We start from the raw sequence: 16,879 nt of genomic DNA, 5'->3' as shown, positions 1-16,879 counted from the left end.
TTTTACAATTTAAAAAGCTGTTGTCGGGAAAAAAAAAAAAAAAAAGAAGAAGCTGTTGTCGGACTTGTTAATTTCCTACCTTAAATTCATTCTTTCTGATAACACCTTGTTGAAAATGCTGGCGAATTTCATGCAAAACTGTAAGCATTGCAATGTTGGTCTTTCCAGCTCCAGTAGGGGCACAAATCAGCATGTTCTCATTGGTGGTGTAGGCAGTCTCAAACACAATTGACTGGATTCTATTGAGTCTTCTCATCCCTTTAAAAGCCAGCTGTCCAATCTAAAAACGACATGACCCACTATAAATGATAATACGTGAAGGTCTCATACAAAACATTAAATGCAAATTTTTAGTGATAAAAAACCAAATGACTAATTTGTTTAGTCTCTCAATGTGTCCTGTATTTAAACTAAGTGTGCACAGTTGACAACTCACAACTATTGTACAATTCTAATGCACTTGGGAATTGTAACCCACTAAATTTGAAAAATATGATAATGAGACTATACCTGTATCTTTGTACACAATCCTAAGTACAAAACCATGATAATAATGTAATGAAACAAAATTAAACAGGTATCTTTTGATTTCATATGATGATAGCCTAGTTTATTTAGATTGAGGATAACAAATGAAAGTGCAAACAAGAAAATTCCTGGGGATATAAATCAATAAGAAATTCTGTTTCAATATGTTATGGATTTTTAAAGATACTTTTTTGAAAAGGCATCCTTAAGAGTAGGAATAACAGCTGTAGATTATGTTTGTTCAGAACTTACACTGTGACACATGCAATTGTAAGCACTTTCATATATTTATTTATTTAATCCTCAAAACAATTCTATAGTATAGGTACCATTATTATGTCCTTTTAATAGAGAAGAAATTAAAGACACAGAGTGGTTAATTAATTTTTCCTAAGATCTTCTATACGAAAAGTCTTTAGAGATGAAAACTACAATGTCTGAGAGTAAACAAAACACTGGATGGAATTAATGGCAGGAAACTGGAATAGCTATATTAATGCCAGAAAAAAATTGATTTAAAAGCCAAGAATATTACCAGGAATAGAGACCCAGTCATTTCATGAAGAAGATCATTCAATCCTAAATGTTTATATACCCAATAACAGATCTTCAAAACACATGAAGCAAAAACTGACAGACATGCAAAGGGAAATAGGCAAATCTGCAATTTCAGTCAGAGATTTCAACATCCTTCTCCAAGAACTGATAAGTCAAGTAGGTGTGAAAATCAGCAAGGCTACAATAGATTTGAACAGCACTATCAACCAATTTGACCTGACTGACATTTATTCATCTAACAATAATTCTCCTCGATTGTTCATGGAACATTTAACAAGATATATATATATATATATATATATATATATATATATATATATATATGCCATATTCTGGGCCATAAAACAAGTCTTAATAAATTGAAAAGGAAGCAATACATACAAAATATATTCCCTGATCACAATGGAGTTAAATTAGAAATCCTTACTAGAAATATCCTTAGAAAATATACAAATATTTGGAACTAAATAACGTTCTTCTTAAATAACCCATGGATGAAAGAAGGACTCAAAAGGGAAATTAACTATTCTTAACTGAAGAAAACGAAAACTCAACGTATGAGAATTTGTGGATGTTGCTAAAGCACTATTCAAGGAAAAATATATAGCACCAGCCACCTATATGAAAAAAGAGGAAAGGTTTCAAATGAATGACTTCATCTTTCAAAATAAGATATTAGAAAAAGGAAAAATTAAAACCGAAGTAAAACAGAATAAAAGAAATAATAAAGATCAAAGTAGATATCAATGAAATGAAAACAGAAAAGCTTATTCTTTGAGATCAATAAAATTGATTAATCCCTAAGCCAGACTGATCAGGAAAAAAAGAGAGAAGACAGGGAATTCCCTAGCAGTCCAGTGGTTAGGACTCTACACTCTCACTGCCGAGGTCCTGGGTTCAATCCCTGGTTGGGGAACTAAGATCCCACAAGCTACGTGGTGTGGCCACAAAAAAAGAGAAGACACAAATTACTAATGCCAAGAATGAGAAGGATGGCATCACTACAGATGCTGCAGATATTAAAATAATATAAGGGAATACTATAAATGACTTTATGCCAATGAATTTGACCATTTAGATCAGATGGACAACTTTCTTAAAAGACACAAATTACCAAAGCTCATTCATGAAGAAATATACAACTGAAATAACTCTGTATCTGTTACAGAAATTAAGGCTGAAGTTAAAATCCTTCCCACAAAGAAAACTCTAGGCCCAAACAGTTTCACTGGTAAATTCTACCTAACATTTAATGAGGAAATAACACCAATTTTTCATGGAGTTTTAGACTGTTCAGAAAAACTGCAGAGGAGAGAATACTTTCCAAATCATTCTATGAGGCAAGCTTTCCCCTAATACCAAAACCAGACAAAATAAAACTGCAGACCAATATCCTTTATGAACATAGAAAAAAATTATAAACAAAACTTTAGTATATCGAATTCTACAACATAATACTATATCATTACCAAGTGGGGATTATCACAGGAATGCAGGGTTAGTTTAACATTCAAACTCAATGTAATTCACCATAATAATACACTATAATGGAAAAGCCATATGATCATCTCAATAGATGTAGAAAAATAATTTGACAAAATCCTACACCCATTCCCAACCAAAAAGAAAAACAATGTCTCAGCAAACTAGAAATAGAAGGGAATTCCTCAAACTGTCAAAGGATATCTAAAAAAACCCTACAGCTCATACTATACCTAATGGTTAAAGACTAAATGCTTTCCCCTAAAATCAAGAACAAGATATTACACTCACCACTTAACGCCATACTATATGTTATACTCACCACTTATCATAGTACTATAGGTTCCAGTCAGTGCAATCCAGGAAAAAAAAATTATTTTTTAATTTAAAAATAAAGGCATTCATATAGGAAAGGAAGAAGAAAAACTGTCTTTATTTAGAGATGACATGATTTCCTAGGCAAAAATCTGATGGAATCTACAAAAAATCTCCTAACACTAATAAGTGAATTTAAGAAGGTTGGAGGATACATGACCAGCATTTTTTTAAAATTATATTTCTGTATACTATCAATGAAAAGTCTGAAAGTAAAAAATTTTTAAAAATCAATTACAATAGCATCAAAATTATAAAAAATTTAAGAGATAGGAAACACTTATGTACTAAAAACTATGTAATTTTGCTAACAGAATGAAAAAAAATCTATGAAAGATGTCAGTTCTTCCCAAATTGATATATAGATTCAATGCAAATCCAATTCAATATCTCAGCAGGCTTTTCTATAGAAATTAACAAGCTGGTTCTAAAATCCATATGGAAACACAGAGGATCTAGAAGAGACAAAACAACTGTGAAACAAAAGAACAATGTAAGAGAGCTAAAACTACCTGATTTCAAGGTTTATTAAAAAACTAGAGAAATCAAAACAGCATGGTATTGGCATAAAGATAAATAGATCGAGGAACAGAATAAGGAATCCACAAAGAAACCCTCACATATACGGATGGCTGATTTTTGACAAAGGCTCAAAGGCAATGCAAATGACAAAGGATAGCATTTTCAATAAATGATGCTGGAATAAATGGATAGCCACACGCAAAAAATAAACTTGGATCCATACCTCCTACCATATACAAAAGTTAACTCAGAATGGATCATTGACCTAAAATGAAACTTAAAACTATAAAACGTGTTCAAGAAAATAAAAGATAAATTTTCTGTGGTCCTGAGTTAGGCCAAGATTTCTTAAACACAGCATAATCTATAAACAAACAAATTGATAAACTGGACTTAAGCAAAACGAAAAACTTATAGTCTTCAAGATAATGTTAAGAAAATGAAAGAAGAAGCCACAGCACAGGAGAATATCTCTGTGAAGCTTACAAGTGATAAAGGACTTGCATCCAGAATATATAAAGAATTCTCCAAACACAATGATAAGAAAACACACAATCCAATTTTTTAAATGGTCAAAAGATTTGAACAGTCACTTCACCAAAGAAAGTATGCGGATGGCAATAAGCACACAAAAAAGATGTTCAACACCGTGAGTCATTAGGGAATTGAAAGTTAAAACCACAATGAGATAACACTATACACCTATTAAAATGCCTCAAAATTTTTTAAATGCTTATTGCAAGTGTTGGTGGGGACGTGAAGGAACTGGCACTTAATTTTTAAAAAGTTAAACATACACTTCACGTGATCCAGCCATACCACTTCTAGGTTTTACCCAAGAGAAAAAAAAAAAAGTATATGTACGTACAAAAACTTGTAAACAAGTGTCCATAGCAGCTTTATCTGTAATAGGCTAAGACTAGAAACAACTCATATGTCCATCAAAAGATGAATGGATAAATACAATGTAGCACATTCATACAGTGGGATACTACTCAGTGATAAGAAGGAATGAATCACTGAAACATGTAAAATAAGGATGAATCTCAAAATGATTGTTGAATGAAAGAAGCCAGACAAAAAAAGGAATACATACTGCATGGTTACATTTATATAGAAATCTAGAAAATACAAACTAATCTATAGTGACAGAAAGCAGATTAGTTGATGCTTGGGGGTAGGGAGGTGGGTGGAGGGAGAGATCGGAGGGCTTGCAGGGGGCACGAAACACCTTTTGAAAGTGACCGTTATGTTCACTATCTTGATTGTGGTGATGGTTTCACATGTGTTTACATACTCTAACTTATCAAATTTTCACTTTAAATATATATGGTTTATTGTATGTCAAGTATACCTCAATAAAGCTGTCTTTTTAAAATTAAAAATAATTTTATAGACTTATCTGTTATATCCACTTATGCCTTCATTTGGATACACACACCTTGAAGATATCAGAGTAGTATCTCTAGGGCCTAGAAACTCTTGGGCAGACCGATTAAACACCTTGAGAGTACCAGCGATACTTTCTCATCGATCTCTGCTGATGACTCAGCCTTGGACTGGCAGTGCAGCACATTTTTCAGAACACGAGGCTTAGGGTCAGAGGCCCAGGTCAAAAGATTGGCTTTGTATTTGCAATGTAACTTTGAACATAATTAACACCTCTGAGTTCTATTTCCTCATCTGTAAAATAAGGTTATACTATCACACAAGGAAATTAAAAAAATAATAAAAATAGCCAACAATTACAGAGTTCTTATTATGAGCCAATCACAGGGTAAATCCTTCATATGAATATCCTAATTATTTGTAATAACCATACCAGATTATTTTACAGATGGGGAAACAGAGATTTCAAAAGACTTAAGTTCACACAGCTATAAATGGTGAAGTTAGGATTCGAAGATAGTGTAACTTCAGAATCATAGTCTTTAATTGCTAATGTTTATAAACCATATAGTATAAACCATACACAGTGTAGGTACTTGCAACTGTGTTGAAATAAATTAATAGCATCTATTATCATCACTGTCATATATCATCTTTGTTTTTTATATGAAGCTTCTAAAATACTATGGTAAGTGAATCCTACAATTTCCAGTCTTTATAGACTCATGACAGAAGTCCACTATTCCTAAACTATAAATCTGATCATGTCACATTCCAGCTTGAAGATTTTCTGAGACTTCTCACTGTCCATTTTAACTATACAGGGTATGTAGCATACAAGATCTTTCAAGGCACAGAAGGTATAGCAAATAGAACCCTTCAAAATGTGAACCCTTGTTATTATCTTCCACTACTGCCATCTATACATACTATTCTCTGGACATTCTTTGTGCCTTTGCACAACCTATAATACCTTTCCCAGCATTGAGAAGCTCTTCATTATCATTCAAGTTCAAGTTCAAATGTAATCTCTGGTCCCCTCCAATTCCATACACAATTAATATATTTATGCATTTATACTCTGCCATATTTCAAAAGATTTAGGGAACTCCCATTTCTCTCAGCAGCTGGACATTCACACCACCCCCTTTATATATATGTTGCCATTATGGCCCTTAACCACAAACACTGAAATGATTTATTTATATGTATATCCAGCCCACTGGATTTAAACTAAGGATTCAGTTTTACTACTCTCTGCATTACCATAGTACCTAACCAATTGCCAGGAACATAATAGGTCTCTAAATAAATTTTCACTGATTGATAAATCAGTTGAATAAATGAGGGAAAAAGTCTTAAAAATCTTAAAAAGATACACACTTCATTCACAATATCTTCCAAAGGAAGAGTAAACTGGATCTAAGCAAAATATGTAGCAGTTCCAGAAAAAACCTATATTCAATCTTGAATAAGAAACATTTCTTTTGTTCCTAAAGGTTACAGTTCAATCAAGAAGCAAACTAAGGCATTAGAAGAATATACTCACAAACAAACCTATTACACATGGAGGTTTATAACATTCTATTCAATTCAACAATCATTTACTGATCACTTGTATAAATATTACTATACTAAGAATTTATGTCAGTATAAATTTTCTTCTCTTAACAAAAGTAAGACAGTGTCTAAAATGATCCTTAGAATATTTAGCTTGTGGTTTAAGGGGGAAAAAAGGTGATAAAATTATATTACGTCATTTCAGTTGTCTATAATAAAGACATGGACTATATGTTGAGCTATCTGAGGGGAGAGAGCGTCACTAAGAAGGATGCTTTTTCAGGTAGAAGGAACTGAGTATTAGAAAAACACCTGGAACTAGTTAAAAGTTAGTAGTTGTGTGACAGAGATGGGAGGAAGGGGAAGCAGAGATAATGAAGATGGAAAAGTAGGTTATGACCAGACTATGAAGACGGGACTACCATAGAGACTCACCTACCTCTAAAGATTTTCCTGAAAGAATATAGGGTAGTGGAGGAAACTAAGGCCTAGAGAAGTTAAACAACTCACCCGAGTCCACACTGCTAGTAAACTGTGGAAGAGATGAGACCTGAACTGAGTTTGTCTTAGCTCCAAAGAAAAACACCTGGAACTAGTTAAAAGTTAGTAGTTGTGTGACAGAGATGGGAGGAAGGGGAAGCAGAGATAATGAAGATGGAAAAGTAGGTTATGACCAGACTATGAAGACGGGACTACCATAGAGACTCACCTACCTCTAAAGATTTTCCTGAAAGAATATAGGGTAGTGGAGGAAACTAAGGCCTAGAGAAGTTAAACAACTCACCCGAGTCCACACTGCTAGTAAACTGTGGAAGAGATGAAACCTGAACTGAGTTTGTCTTAGCTCCAAACACAAATTACCACCAAATATACCGTCTAAAATACTACCATACAATGATTCAGTTTGCCAATTAAAAAGTCTCGACATTCATTTAAAAACCATTGCAAAAGATTCCTTAAATTACTGTTGCATATATATAGTCTTTACTAGCAACAGAATATGCTGATGAGAAACAAGTTACCAAAAAAAAAGCAAACCCCTACAAAAATTTATAAATTACTTCCACAGCCCACATTCTGCCCCCTCCCCCCAAAGTTTATTTTTGTTTTTCATTTTAAATTTAGAAAAATGGATGAAATAATTTTCAAAATAAACTTGTTGGTAAAAGAAATAAAAGGAATGTGTACAGGCAGCAACTTTAACAGTATTAAAAAATATCACTAGAGGATTCAGTATGTTTCAAGTTATGTTTGTGAGCTACTAGAACATGAGATAATTAAGTTAAAGTTCACTGAGCATAAGGAATTTCTTGTATTGATATAATATTCAAATTATATTCACGAATATCTTAAGAAAACAAAAGATTAAAGAGGAAGAAAAAGTGTGACTATATCAAAACTCTATTTTACTTAAATTTAGAACTATGTAGTAATAATATTCATTGTTTTATTTATATTTCATACATACACTAATGTCTAATTAAATGGCACTAACAATCATTGCCTCCAAATATTTGATATTCTTCTAACTTAGAAGAAACACAGGTGTTCATTTTATACATGAATGAATATACAAAATTGAACTGCAATTATTTTTCTTAGCATCTTAGTATTTGCTCTTAAATAGAAAAATGAGTATCATGGCTAATTTATCATAAAGGCTTTATGTTTAGCACAGTCATTTGAAATATGTACCATTTTCCCTTTTAATTAGTTTTAACTAAGCATTTTCAAAACATCATAATCAGTAGATGAAAATGTTACAAGTTTCATCCTAAATCCACTTGTCTATGTATATTTCAGATTCATCAGACTACTAATCTTACAGAAATGACATGACTCATATATGCAATCCCATAGAAAATATGTTTCTGATATACTTTATCAAACACTAGCTACACAGGCCGTTACCAAATGCACGCTTTATTTCTAAAAAATAATCTGGATGATACTATTTACCTGGAAGAACAAAAATGTACACTAGGGGCTTCCCAGGTGGCGCAGTGGTTAAGAATCCGCCTGCCAATGCAGGGGACACGATCCCTGGTCCGGGAAGATCCCACACGCTACGAAGCAACTAAGCCTGTGTGCCACAACTACTGAGGCTGTGCTCTAGAGCCCGCAAGCCACAACTACTGAGCCCATGTGCCACAACTACTGAAGTCCATGAGCCTAGAGCCCATGCTCTGCAACAAGAGAAGCCACTGCAATGAGAAGCCCGCGCACCGCAACGAAGAGTAGCCCCCGCTCGCCGCAACTAGAGAAAGCCCATGTGCAGTAACAAAGACCCAACACAGTCAAAAATAAATAAATAAATTTATTTTAAAAATGTACACTACACATACTGCACTAACTGTTTATAGTAATCAAATGTAGGTACTTATACTGCCAGTCAGTTAAAATGCATTAACTGGGTATCTAAGATGAAGCCAGGATCATGTCATCCCTTCCAAGTTAGTATATGTATCATAAGCTTAAGTTTTAAATATTCTAACAGCAAACATCAATTTCAGCATGTATTTAGGAAAAATCATATAGATACCAAAGACATACATTATATAATCTTCACAGTTTGAGTTTCCTCTGGCTCTAGATAGCATGTGCCTTAGGTTCAAAATTTCAGAATCAGAGATGATCACAGCTCGGTATAGGCAGTCCAAGTTCTATATGCTGGAATCCACCACTCTAATTCTTCCCACAAACCACGTTCCACACCACAAACTACTTAACAGCCATGGAAGGTATTCTATTCACTAAGATGGAAAGATCTTGTTATTTGAAAAAAGCAAGATGCATACCCATATTATAATATGCTACTTTTCTCAAAGATGGTGGGGGTGGGGAGTAGGGAATAAGAATCTGCTGTTTATATATATTTAACAGTTAACACTAAAATATGTTTATATTTGCTTGTAGACATTCTGGGAGAATACATAAAATCTAATACTGTGATTTTTAATAGACTGAAATAAGGATCTGGGCAGACAGGGGACAAGGATAAATTATGAGACTTTTCACTACTTAAAGATTTCTAGCTTTTAAAATGTGATAATACCTATGCAAAAAGAAAAAGGTAAAACACACACACACAAAGATATACAACTGACTTCCTTAAAAAAACGGAAAAACTAAAGATCTGTCTGATTAAATGGAGATGCCTAAATGAGCTCTCAAGTATTGCAAAAATATTTCATATTAAAAAGTTCTTATTATTCCTAGAGTTTTACCCTCCAGAGACAAAAAGGTAATTTAAAAAACCTTCAGAAGAGTAATTCAATTTAAGTCATATGTCCCTCCACTCACTGTCCTCCTCAACATTCTCTTTTTTGGTCTTAATAGGCTGAGTTCCTCAAAGGTTTCTCTCAATTAAAAGTTTAGGAATAGAAGAAACAGCAGGTTCTCTTCCTACATCCAATACCTGTAGCATTAGAGCTGGGACCTCACCAGGACTCTATGGTTTCAACAAAAGTACAGACCTGTTATTAACTGCAAAGCCTAAACCACACCTGGCCATTATCTAAAACGTACCCTCCCATTCGTTCATCGTACACTGAACTCTGCCTACCAAGTGCCAAGCTGTGAGGACTTACTCTCTGTCCTCAAGAGCTAAAGGCGAAGCAAGTGAATCTGGACCACCAGGAGTCTGTTACTTGGGTCCCAACTATACCTCTGCTACCACACACGTCCACACCCTAACCTTTAAAGGAACGGAACCAGGGAAGACCTGGCACGCTACTTCACTGACGGCCAACCCCAAACTGATGATCTGTGACCAGATCAGTAGACTAATACATTATAAAAACAAAACCTAAAATGTTAAGTTATCTTTAATGCTCTTAATTAGAGATAAACACATAAGATAATATATTCCTTATTATTTAAGTTGGCAATTAAGTTGTTCACTAATCCATTTAATGATAATAGTACCAGTTAGCTACCACTTCTAATTGAGCACATACTACACACTAGGCTTTGCTTTAAATGCTTTAAGGGGATTATTTCTCTCAACATCGAAAGAAAACCCACGAAGTAGGTCTTTCTTATTACCTTTATTTTACAGATGGGGAAACTTGGCATGGAGAGATTAGAGAGTTTGCCCTAGGATAAATGGCCAGTAAGTAGTCGAGCAAGGACTGGAACAAAAGTTCAAATTTTAAAGTCCAAGTTAAAAACTTGTAAAGCTTACTGATTTCATTACTTTACACTTTTATTCCTTATGCTGATTTTTTAACAAAGTAACTTAATTTTATAAAAATAAATATAAAAATATAAAGTCAATGAAAATACTGACCATACTAATAATCAAATAAATGCAAAATAGAGTCAGAGTACTTTTTAATCTGGGTGTTTAAGATTTTTTAAAAACTGATTATTCTTGGTAATGTTTACATCTTCATATGCATCATACACATTGCTTTTAAATGATCAACATTAATAAATTTGCATATCATTTAACCTAAAAATTCTACCTCCAAAAATGTATCCAAGTTAAACTAACAACAAGAATGTCAGATAAATAAGCAAAAAGATGTCTGCTAAAATATCATTTATAATAAAAAAAACTAATACAAGTTGAATGTCCATAAATAGACTGAGATCAGTAATTCATGATGCATTCTTTATGAATTACAGTAGTTAAATAAGATGAGGAAGATATATATGCTTATAACATGCCACAGAACGGTAACATAATTAAATATAATCTGTTAATACAAAAAAATTATGGAAAGATATACATCAAACTGTTCCAGTGGATCTGGGATTATAAAGGAAGTTTTACCTTCTGTTTTGTAAGTTTAGATATTACATTTTAGATATTACTTTTTTTATAGAACAGATTTTATAATCAGCTTCACAAAAACGCTTTACTCTTTACATAAAAAAAAATTTATCTTAAGGAAAAACAAAAGGGGAAGAAGACCTACTGTATGGTGTCTTAATGTATTAAAAGTAATAATAATTTCTTTCTTGACAGATATAAATACCTAATGTTTTTATGTCAATATAAAGTAACTGATTCACCCTGTTTTTCATTGTCATATAAAGAGTTCTACATCTTTACCAAACCGCAAATTTCCAATTTGTACTCCCACTTGAAAACTGAAATATTACTGAATTCTGTTAATTAAGAGATTAAAAAAAGAAAAAAGAGATAAGAAAGACAGTGTATGGCCACTATTATTTCCTCTTTACTGAAGAGTTGTGTGTTTTAATGTTTCATGATATTAATTCATTTTGAACCAGACAATCTGGGTAGAGGAAATTAAGTCTTAGCAACAAAAGACCTCAGGAGAGTAATCTGCTGTTAAGTCTTTGAAGGAAATAAGATTGTAAAATTTTGTGAAAAACAGGTAAGTTAGTTACTGTCTAAAATGAAACTGAGCCAATTTGCATTACATACAAACAAGCAGTAAGAAATCACAATGCATAATTCATAATCCTTTCATATTATTTAAAGGAATGCATTTACATCATTTAGAAGAGTAACCAAAAATACTCAATATGCCCTTAAGTGTCAATTCCTAAAAATTCTCTCATCCTGAAAATAGTCCATTTCACAACAACCAAATGGGACTTCTAAATATATTGTACTCCCTGATGACAAAATGATAAATAAGTAGGTATTACTGGCCTTGAAGAGAAGAAAACAAGGAGAGAAAAACGAATAATAGCAACACTGTTAGATTTAATTGAGGACTTAAGGCATAATGGGTGTTAGAAAGGAGCACTAACCTCTTCTTGGAAGCGTAAGGTACGCTCCTCATTCCCAGGTTTGAGCTAAGGCTTACCTGCTGAGAAAACTGAAGAAAAAACCTCAAGAGGGAATTTTAAAAGACAAACAAGATTCTGGCTGCACAGTAACAAAGTCCACCAATGAACCATAAGATTGCACATGTGGGTTTCTACCAGCACACTCTTAACAAGTCAGCAGGTCAGATGTCCTTCTGAAACACCTTCACCAACGTGCTATGCCGAGAGTCACATTCCCAATGCACAAGAAGACAGCAAAAGACATGACTGAACCTCACTTATGAGTCTGATTTGGCTAGGTTCTGTTTGCTTGTGTTTAGACAGAACCATCAGAATAAGCGAGGGCTTGATTCACAAAACCAGTATTACAATTACATATACAAACTTCAGATGCAATTAGAGATAAAGAAATTAGAGATAAAGAACCTGGCATTTTCTACTAAGTTAATCAATTATTTTCATAAGGGAGATAAACTTATCCTGACATGTATATATTATAAATATCCTTCCAGGATGTCGCTTTAAGTGTTAGATCTTAAAAATGTAAGACACTATTATTTAATTGGTATTATAGTCTTTTTGACCCAAACTGTGGGGCCTGCCTTCTAATAAACAGCCGCACTTCTAACCACGGCAATAAAATAGAGGCAAAAGAGTCTCTGTCAAATTCTGTTAAGTCCCACACAGAATATGTCGTTTTCAGTTTCTTGGCTGATATTTGTAGCAATAACCGGTTTCAGCTTTGACCTTAACTTGTAAATTACTTTCACTAGCTTGCTTGAAATCTTTAAAGAGGGTAAAGTATCTGGGCACTTATGTGGTCAAGCTCACAAAATGTTACAGTTCTTAAATTATAGGTAATTTCTTAATTTAAAATGTTTTTACAGTACAAATGACTTTAAACTTTCCAAAACTAATTAAATAAAGCAAGGATGTCATTTTAAATATATATCTCCTTAAAGAAGAAAATTTCATATTAACAGAATCCTCATCAAATGAATTGTTTTGAAGGATAAGAGGCTATTTTCACTAACTAATCTAACAGATTAGATTTTAATCCAAGAATCCATTTAATGTAAGGTAATAATAATATAGCAAAAATGTGTTATATAAGTGAAAGTATTAATGACTTATTTAGAATAGTCAGTTCAATATACAAATGTGCACACACGTGTGTATTCAAACATTCCAATGCTTAATAACATACTTGGTACTGACTTCCTGAAGAACAAAAATTTATAAATGCCTATTTAAATTGGTACCTTTTAAATTTTCCAATACTTTAAAAACACAATTTAATGTCATTAACTCATTCCCATTAAAGAGATGATCTCAGAATTTTCCTTACTAGGGAAACAAGCAGTAAACTGGACTTATAAATGGCTTCCTTAAATTGAAATTTACTGCTCATTCCCCTCATGAGATCTGAAGCTCACATAGAAGGGTTCCAGGGACTTCCTGGTGGTCCAGTGGCTAAGGCTCCAGGCTCCCAATGCAGGGGGTCCGGGTTCGATCCCTGGTCAGGGAACTAGATCCTACATGCCACAACTAAAGATCCCGCATGCCTCAACGAAAAGATCCCTCATGCGGCAATGAAGATCCCACGTGTCGCAACTAAGACCCGGCACGGCCAAATAAATAAATGAGTATTTAAAAAAAAAAAAAAAAAGAGGCGTTACAAATACATTGAACCCACCACCCAAAAGAGTGGGGGAAGGACCTAGTCAAAGACTGCTAGGGAGGAGCTCGGCTGAGGGTGTGCTGAGGCGGCTGATGCTTTGAGAACAGGTTCTTCCTACTTGGAGTAGGGAGTATTGGTGCTTTGAAAAATGACAGATTTTTCAGGACTCAACCCTTGAGATCTTCATTTATTTGCTAATGTGGGGAACAGTAATCTGGACGTTTCTTAACAGTCTCCCAGGTGATTATCAAGTACAAACAGGATTGAGAACTGTTAGCTCAACCTTCCCTACCCACTCCCAACACAGTGATTAAGGTTTTCTTAGTCATCTGATTTTTTCATAATTTAACACAACCTACTCTGGAAAGAACAAAGTACATTTTACTCAGAAAAACTTCTGTTTAAACATGTATCAAATTAGAAGGGAGAAGTTAGGTAAGGGGACCCCCTGTAAGATAAATGCTTTACTTGAACTTCTTGAGTAATATGTAAAGATTTAAAGGATAAACAAAACATTTAAAGAAATCATGAAAGATATGCAATAAAACATGATATTATGCAGACTGCTTAAGAATTCATTAAGATTTCTTTATATATTGATTTCCTCTGATACATTTAAAATTACCCAAAATTACATAATTATTATTTTCATACAACTCTGAAATTTATCAAGAATGTAAGAGCTTGCTGAGAATGCAAAAAGCAAGGTGACCTACCTACGTTTATTTAGTCACTCTTGGATATTTGCACCATTGGATCAAATTTAAACTTGTCCTCTCCAAAACCTCTTGTTTTCAGTGTTTATACAAGGTGATTAAGTTAAATAATGTGATATAAGGTACCTAAAGAAATGCACAGTATTAACTAAAAAATGCAAGTTCCTGTGCTTTATCTTTATTAATTTAAAGCTGTCTTCTGTATTACGTTCAGTATTCATCTTTGAGGAATTTTAAAGTTATTTATACCAAAATAATTCCACCTATCAGTGTCTCTTAACAGAAAGATTCAAAGTATGCCCTGAACTTTTTCAGGATTGCAATATCATACTGCAGTTTGGGTGGCTAATCTCCCAAAATATATCACAGATAGTGCTACACATATTCTGTGTGCTGACTCATGTAATCTTTTCAGAATAAATAGTCCGATGAGGAAACAAATTTAGATGTGCTATGTAACTTGATCCATAGCACAAAATGTGCGAATGGTGAAGCTGAGAATTCAACATCAGTTCTACTTGCCTAATGGGATAGTAAGTTCCTCAAAGGCACGATCATAATTCTAAATCTTTTGGTACCCACTATAGCACAGTGCCTTGCATCAATCAAGAGTTCAAGAAATGACTGCTGATGACTGATAACCAATCCGTACATATTTTCAGAGACAAATAATGAAAACCTGTGAGTAGCAATACAATCATACCCAATATTTGTTTATTTATGATAGGCCTGTGTAACCACAATACATAGATATGTTGGAAGATATGGACTAAGTCCATTTCTAAAGCACTTGAAATTCCCACATTATAAGCTAAATTCATCTACTTTTCAGACTTCTGAATTCATCTGAGTTCTAAAATTATCATTCTGGCGTAGCTCAATATGCCATTATGCTTTTAATGCTCTCTCTTCTAATTTCCCTCCCCATAAAATCAATAAAGTATAAGTTGTAAAGAAAGTTATTTTGTTCGATTATTCCTAGCTAGATGCTAGGCAGATGCTAGGTATAACTCTCCTTAGTTTAGCAGGTATTCTTCAAGCAGCTGGTGCCCTTTTCCTAGTTAGCTGTTTGCAAGTGTTCCCAGTAGACTTTATGGTACTGCAATCCTGAAAAAGTTCAGGGCATACAGACACAATTAATTCTTTTTTAGAAAAGAAAATATAAATAGCACTTCCCTTCAAATGAGACCTAGCTATTTCATATATTTGAACTATAGTGAACTTTCATAGCAAGTAAACATTACTTTTTAATCATATAATTTAAATACTTGCTGAGTCAAAAATATATAAAAATCTCATTTATAGGAAAGCTTATCTAATGGAACAAATTTTTACATATTGAACATTTATTGACCCCTAAAACAGAAGACAATATATTATCAAAAGCATACTTCCACACACAGCAGACTGAGTGCATCAAAATCCAATCCCAATTACTTTTGAGAGTAAGCTGAGAAATTTTAAAGATTTTCCTTACACCTTCCATAGTAATACTTTAAATAATACTTGAATACATAATATAATGGCCCTCCTGACAATGGCCAAGTTTTTATAAGAAAAATACCATTTTAAAGTTTCTATATACAAAGTAATATGGACAAGACATAATCTCCAATATTCTATACAAGGTCTACACAAAGTTTTCAACACAAAATCAGGAACTGTTCCTTTCTCTATACACCCCACATCATGAAAAACACTGTTCAGTTCATTGTCATTCTTCAAAAAAAGCCCAATCCCCCAGATCATAGCAGTCGAGAAACAACTAAAGTCTCAAGTTCTCCAAAAAATCTTCATTAACAGCTATAACCTGCACTGATCCCTCTGCCTTCCATTTAAGATTACATTAAATCCAAACTACTGATTTCGTACTTAGTACATTCCACAGTATACTGTTGGTAAATACTCAACAGAGATGCCATCTTATGCCCCCAACTATGCTGCAAGCTCACTGAAGACAGGGGAAACATCTTGCTGATTTTTTAAAAATACTATCTACCGATGTTTGCCATGTTTTAGGTGCATGAAAAACGTAAAGTCCTTTTTCCTTCCTCTTTGTCTGCTGATGTTAAGCAGACAACAGAATGAGAAAATGAGTAAGAAGTTAAAAAGAAAGCTTTATCTAGAAACATGGTGGTAAAACTAGAAAATTCCAAGGGCAAAGGGAAGATCTGAAAAGCAACCAGAGAGAAATCTTACCTTAAAACAAATCACAGCTAGGTTGATCGCAGACTTTGCAAAAGCAAAAATGAAAAGCAGATGACATAGTAATATCTTTAATATGCTAAGAGAAAATAACTGTGAACTTAGAATTCTA

The 16,879-nt window shown here is 33.5% G+C and overlaps 1 protein-coding gene across 3 annotated transcripts in view; it reads right to left on the bottom strand.

Annotated features, from left to right (window-relative positions):
- The window catches only part of ASCC3 (activating signal cointegrator 1 complex subunit 3), a 331,462-nt gene that overhangs the window by 234,668 nt on the left and 79,915 nt on the right, over positions 1 to 16,879 (bottom strand). For all 3 annotated transcript variants that reach the window (XM_033418760.2, XM_033418762.2, XM_004264782.4), the window contains exon 9: positions 80 to 280. In XM_033418760.2, coding sequence (XP_033274651.1) covers positions 80 to 280 — 201 coding nt within the window. The remainder of the gene's footprint in view (positions 1 to 79; positions 281 to 16,879) is intronic.

This window comes from Orcinus orca, chromosome 12 (genome assembly GCF_937001465.1).
Source record: "Orcinus orca chromosome 12, mOrcOrc1.1, whole genome shotgun sequence".
In the NCBI taxonomy this organism is placed as follows: domain Eukaryota; kingdom Metazoa; phylum Chordata; class Mammalia; order Artiodactyla; family Delphinidae; genus Orcinus; species Orcinus orca.
The sequence above is the reverse complement of the archived record's forward strand: the minus strand, read 5'-3'. Positions and strand labels throughout refer to the sequence as shown.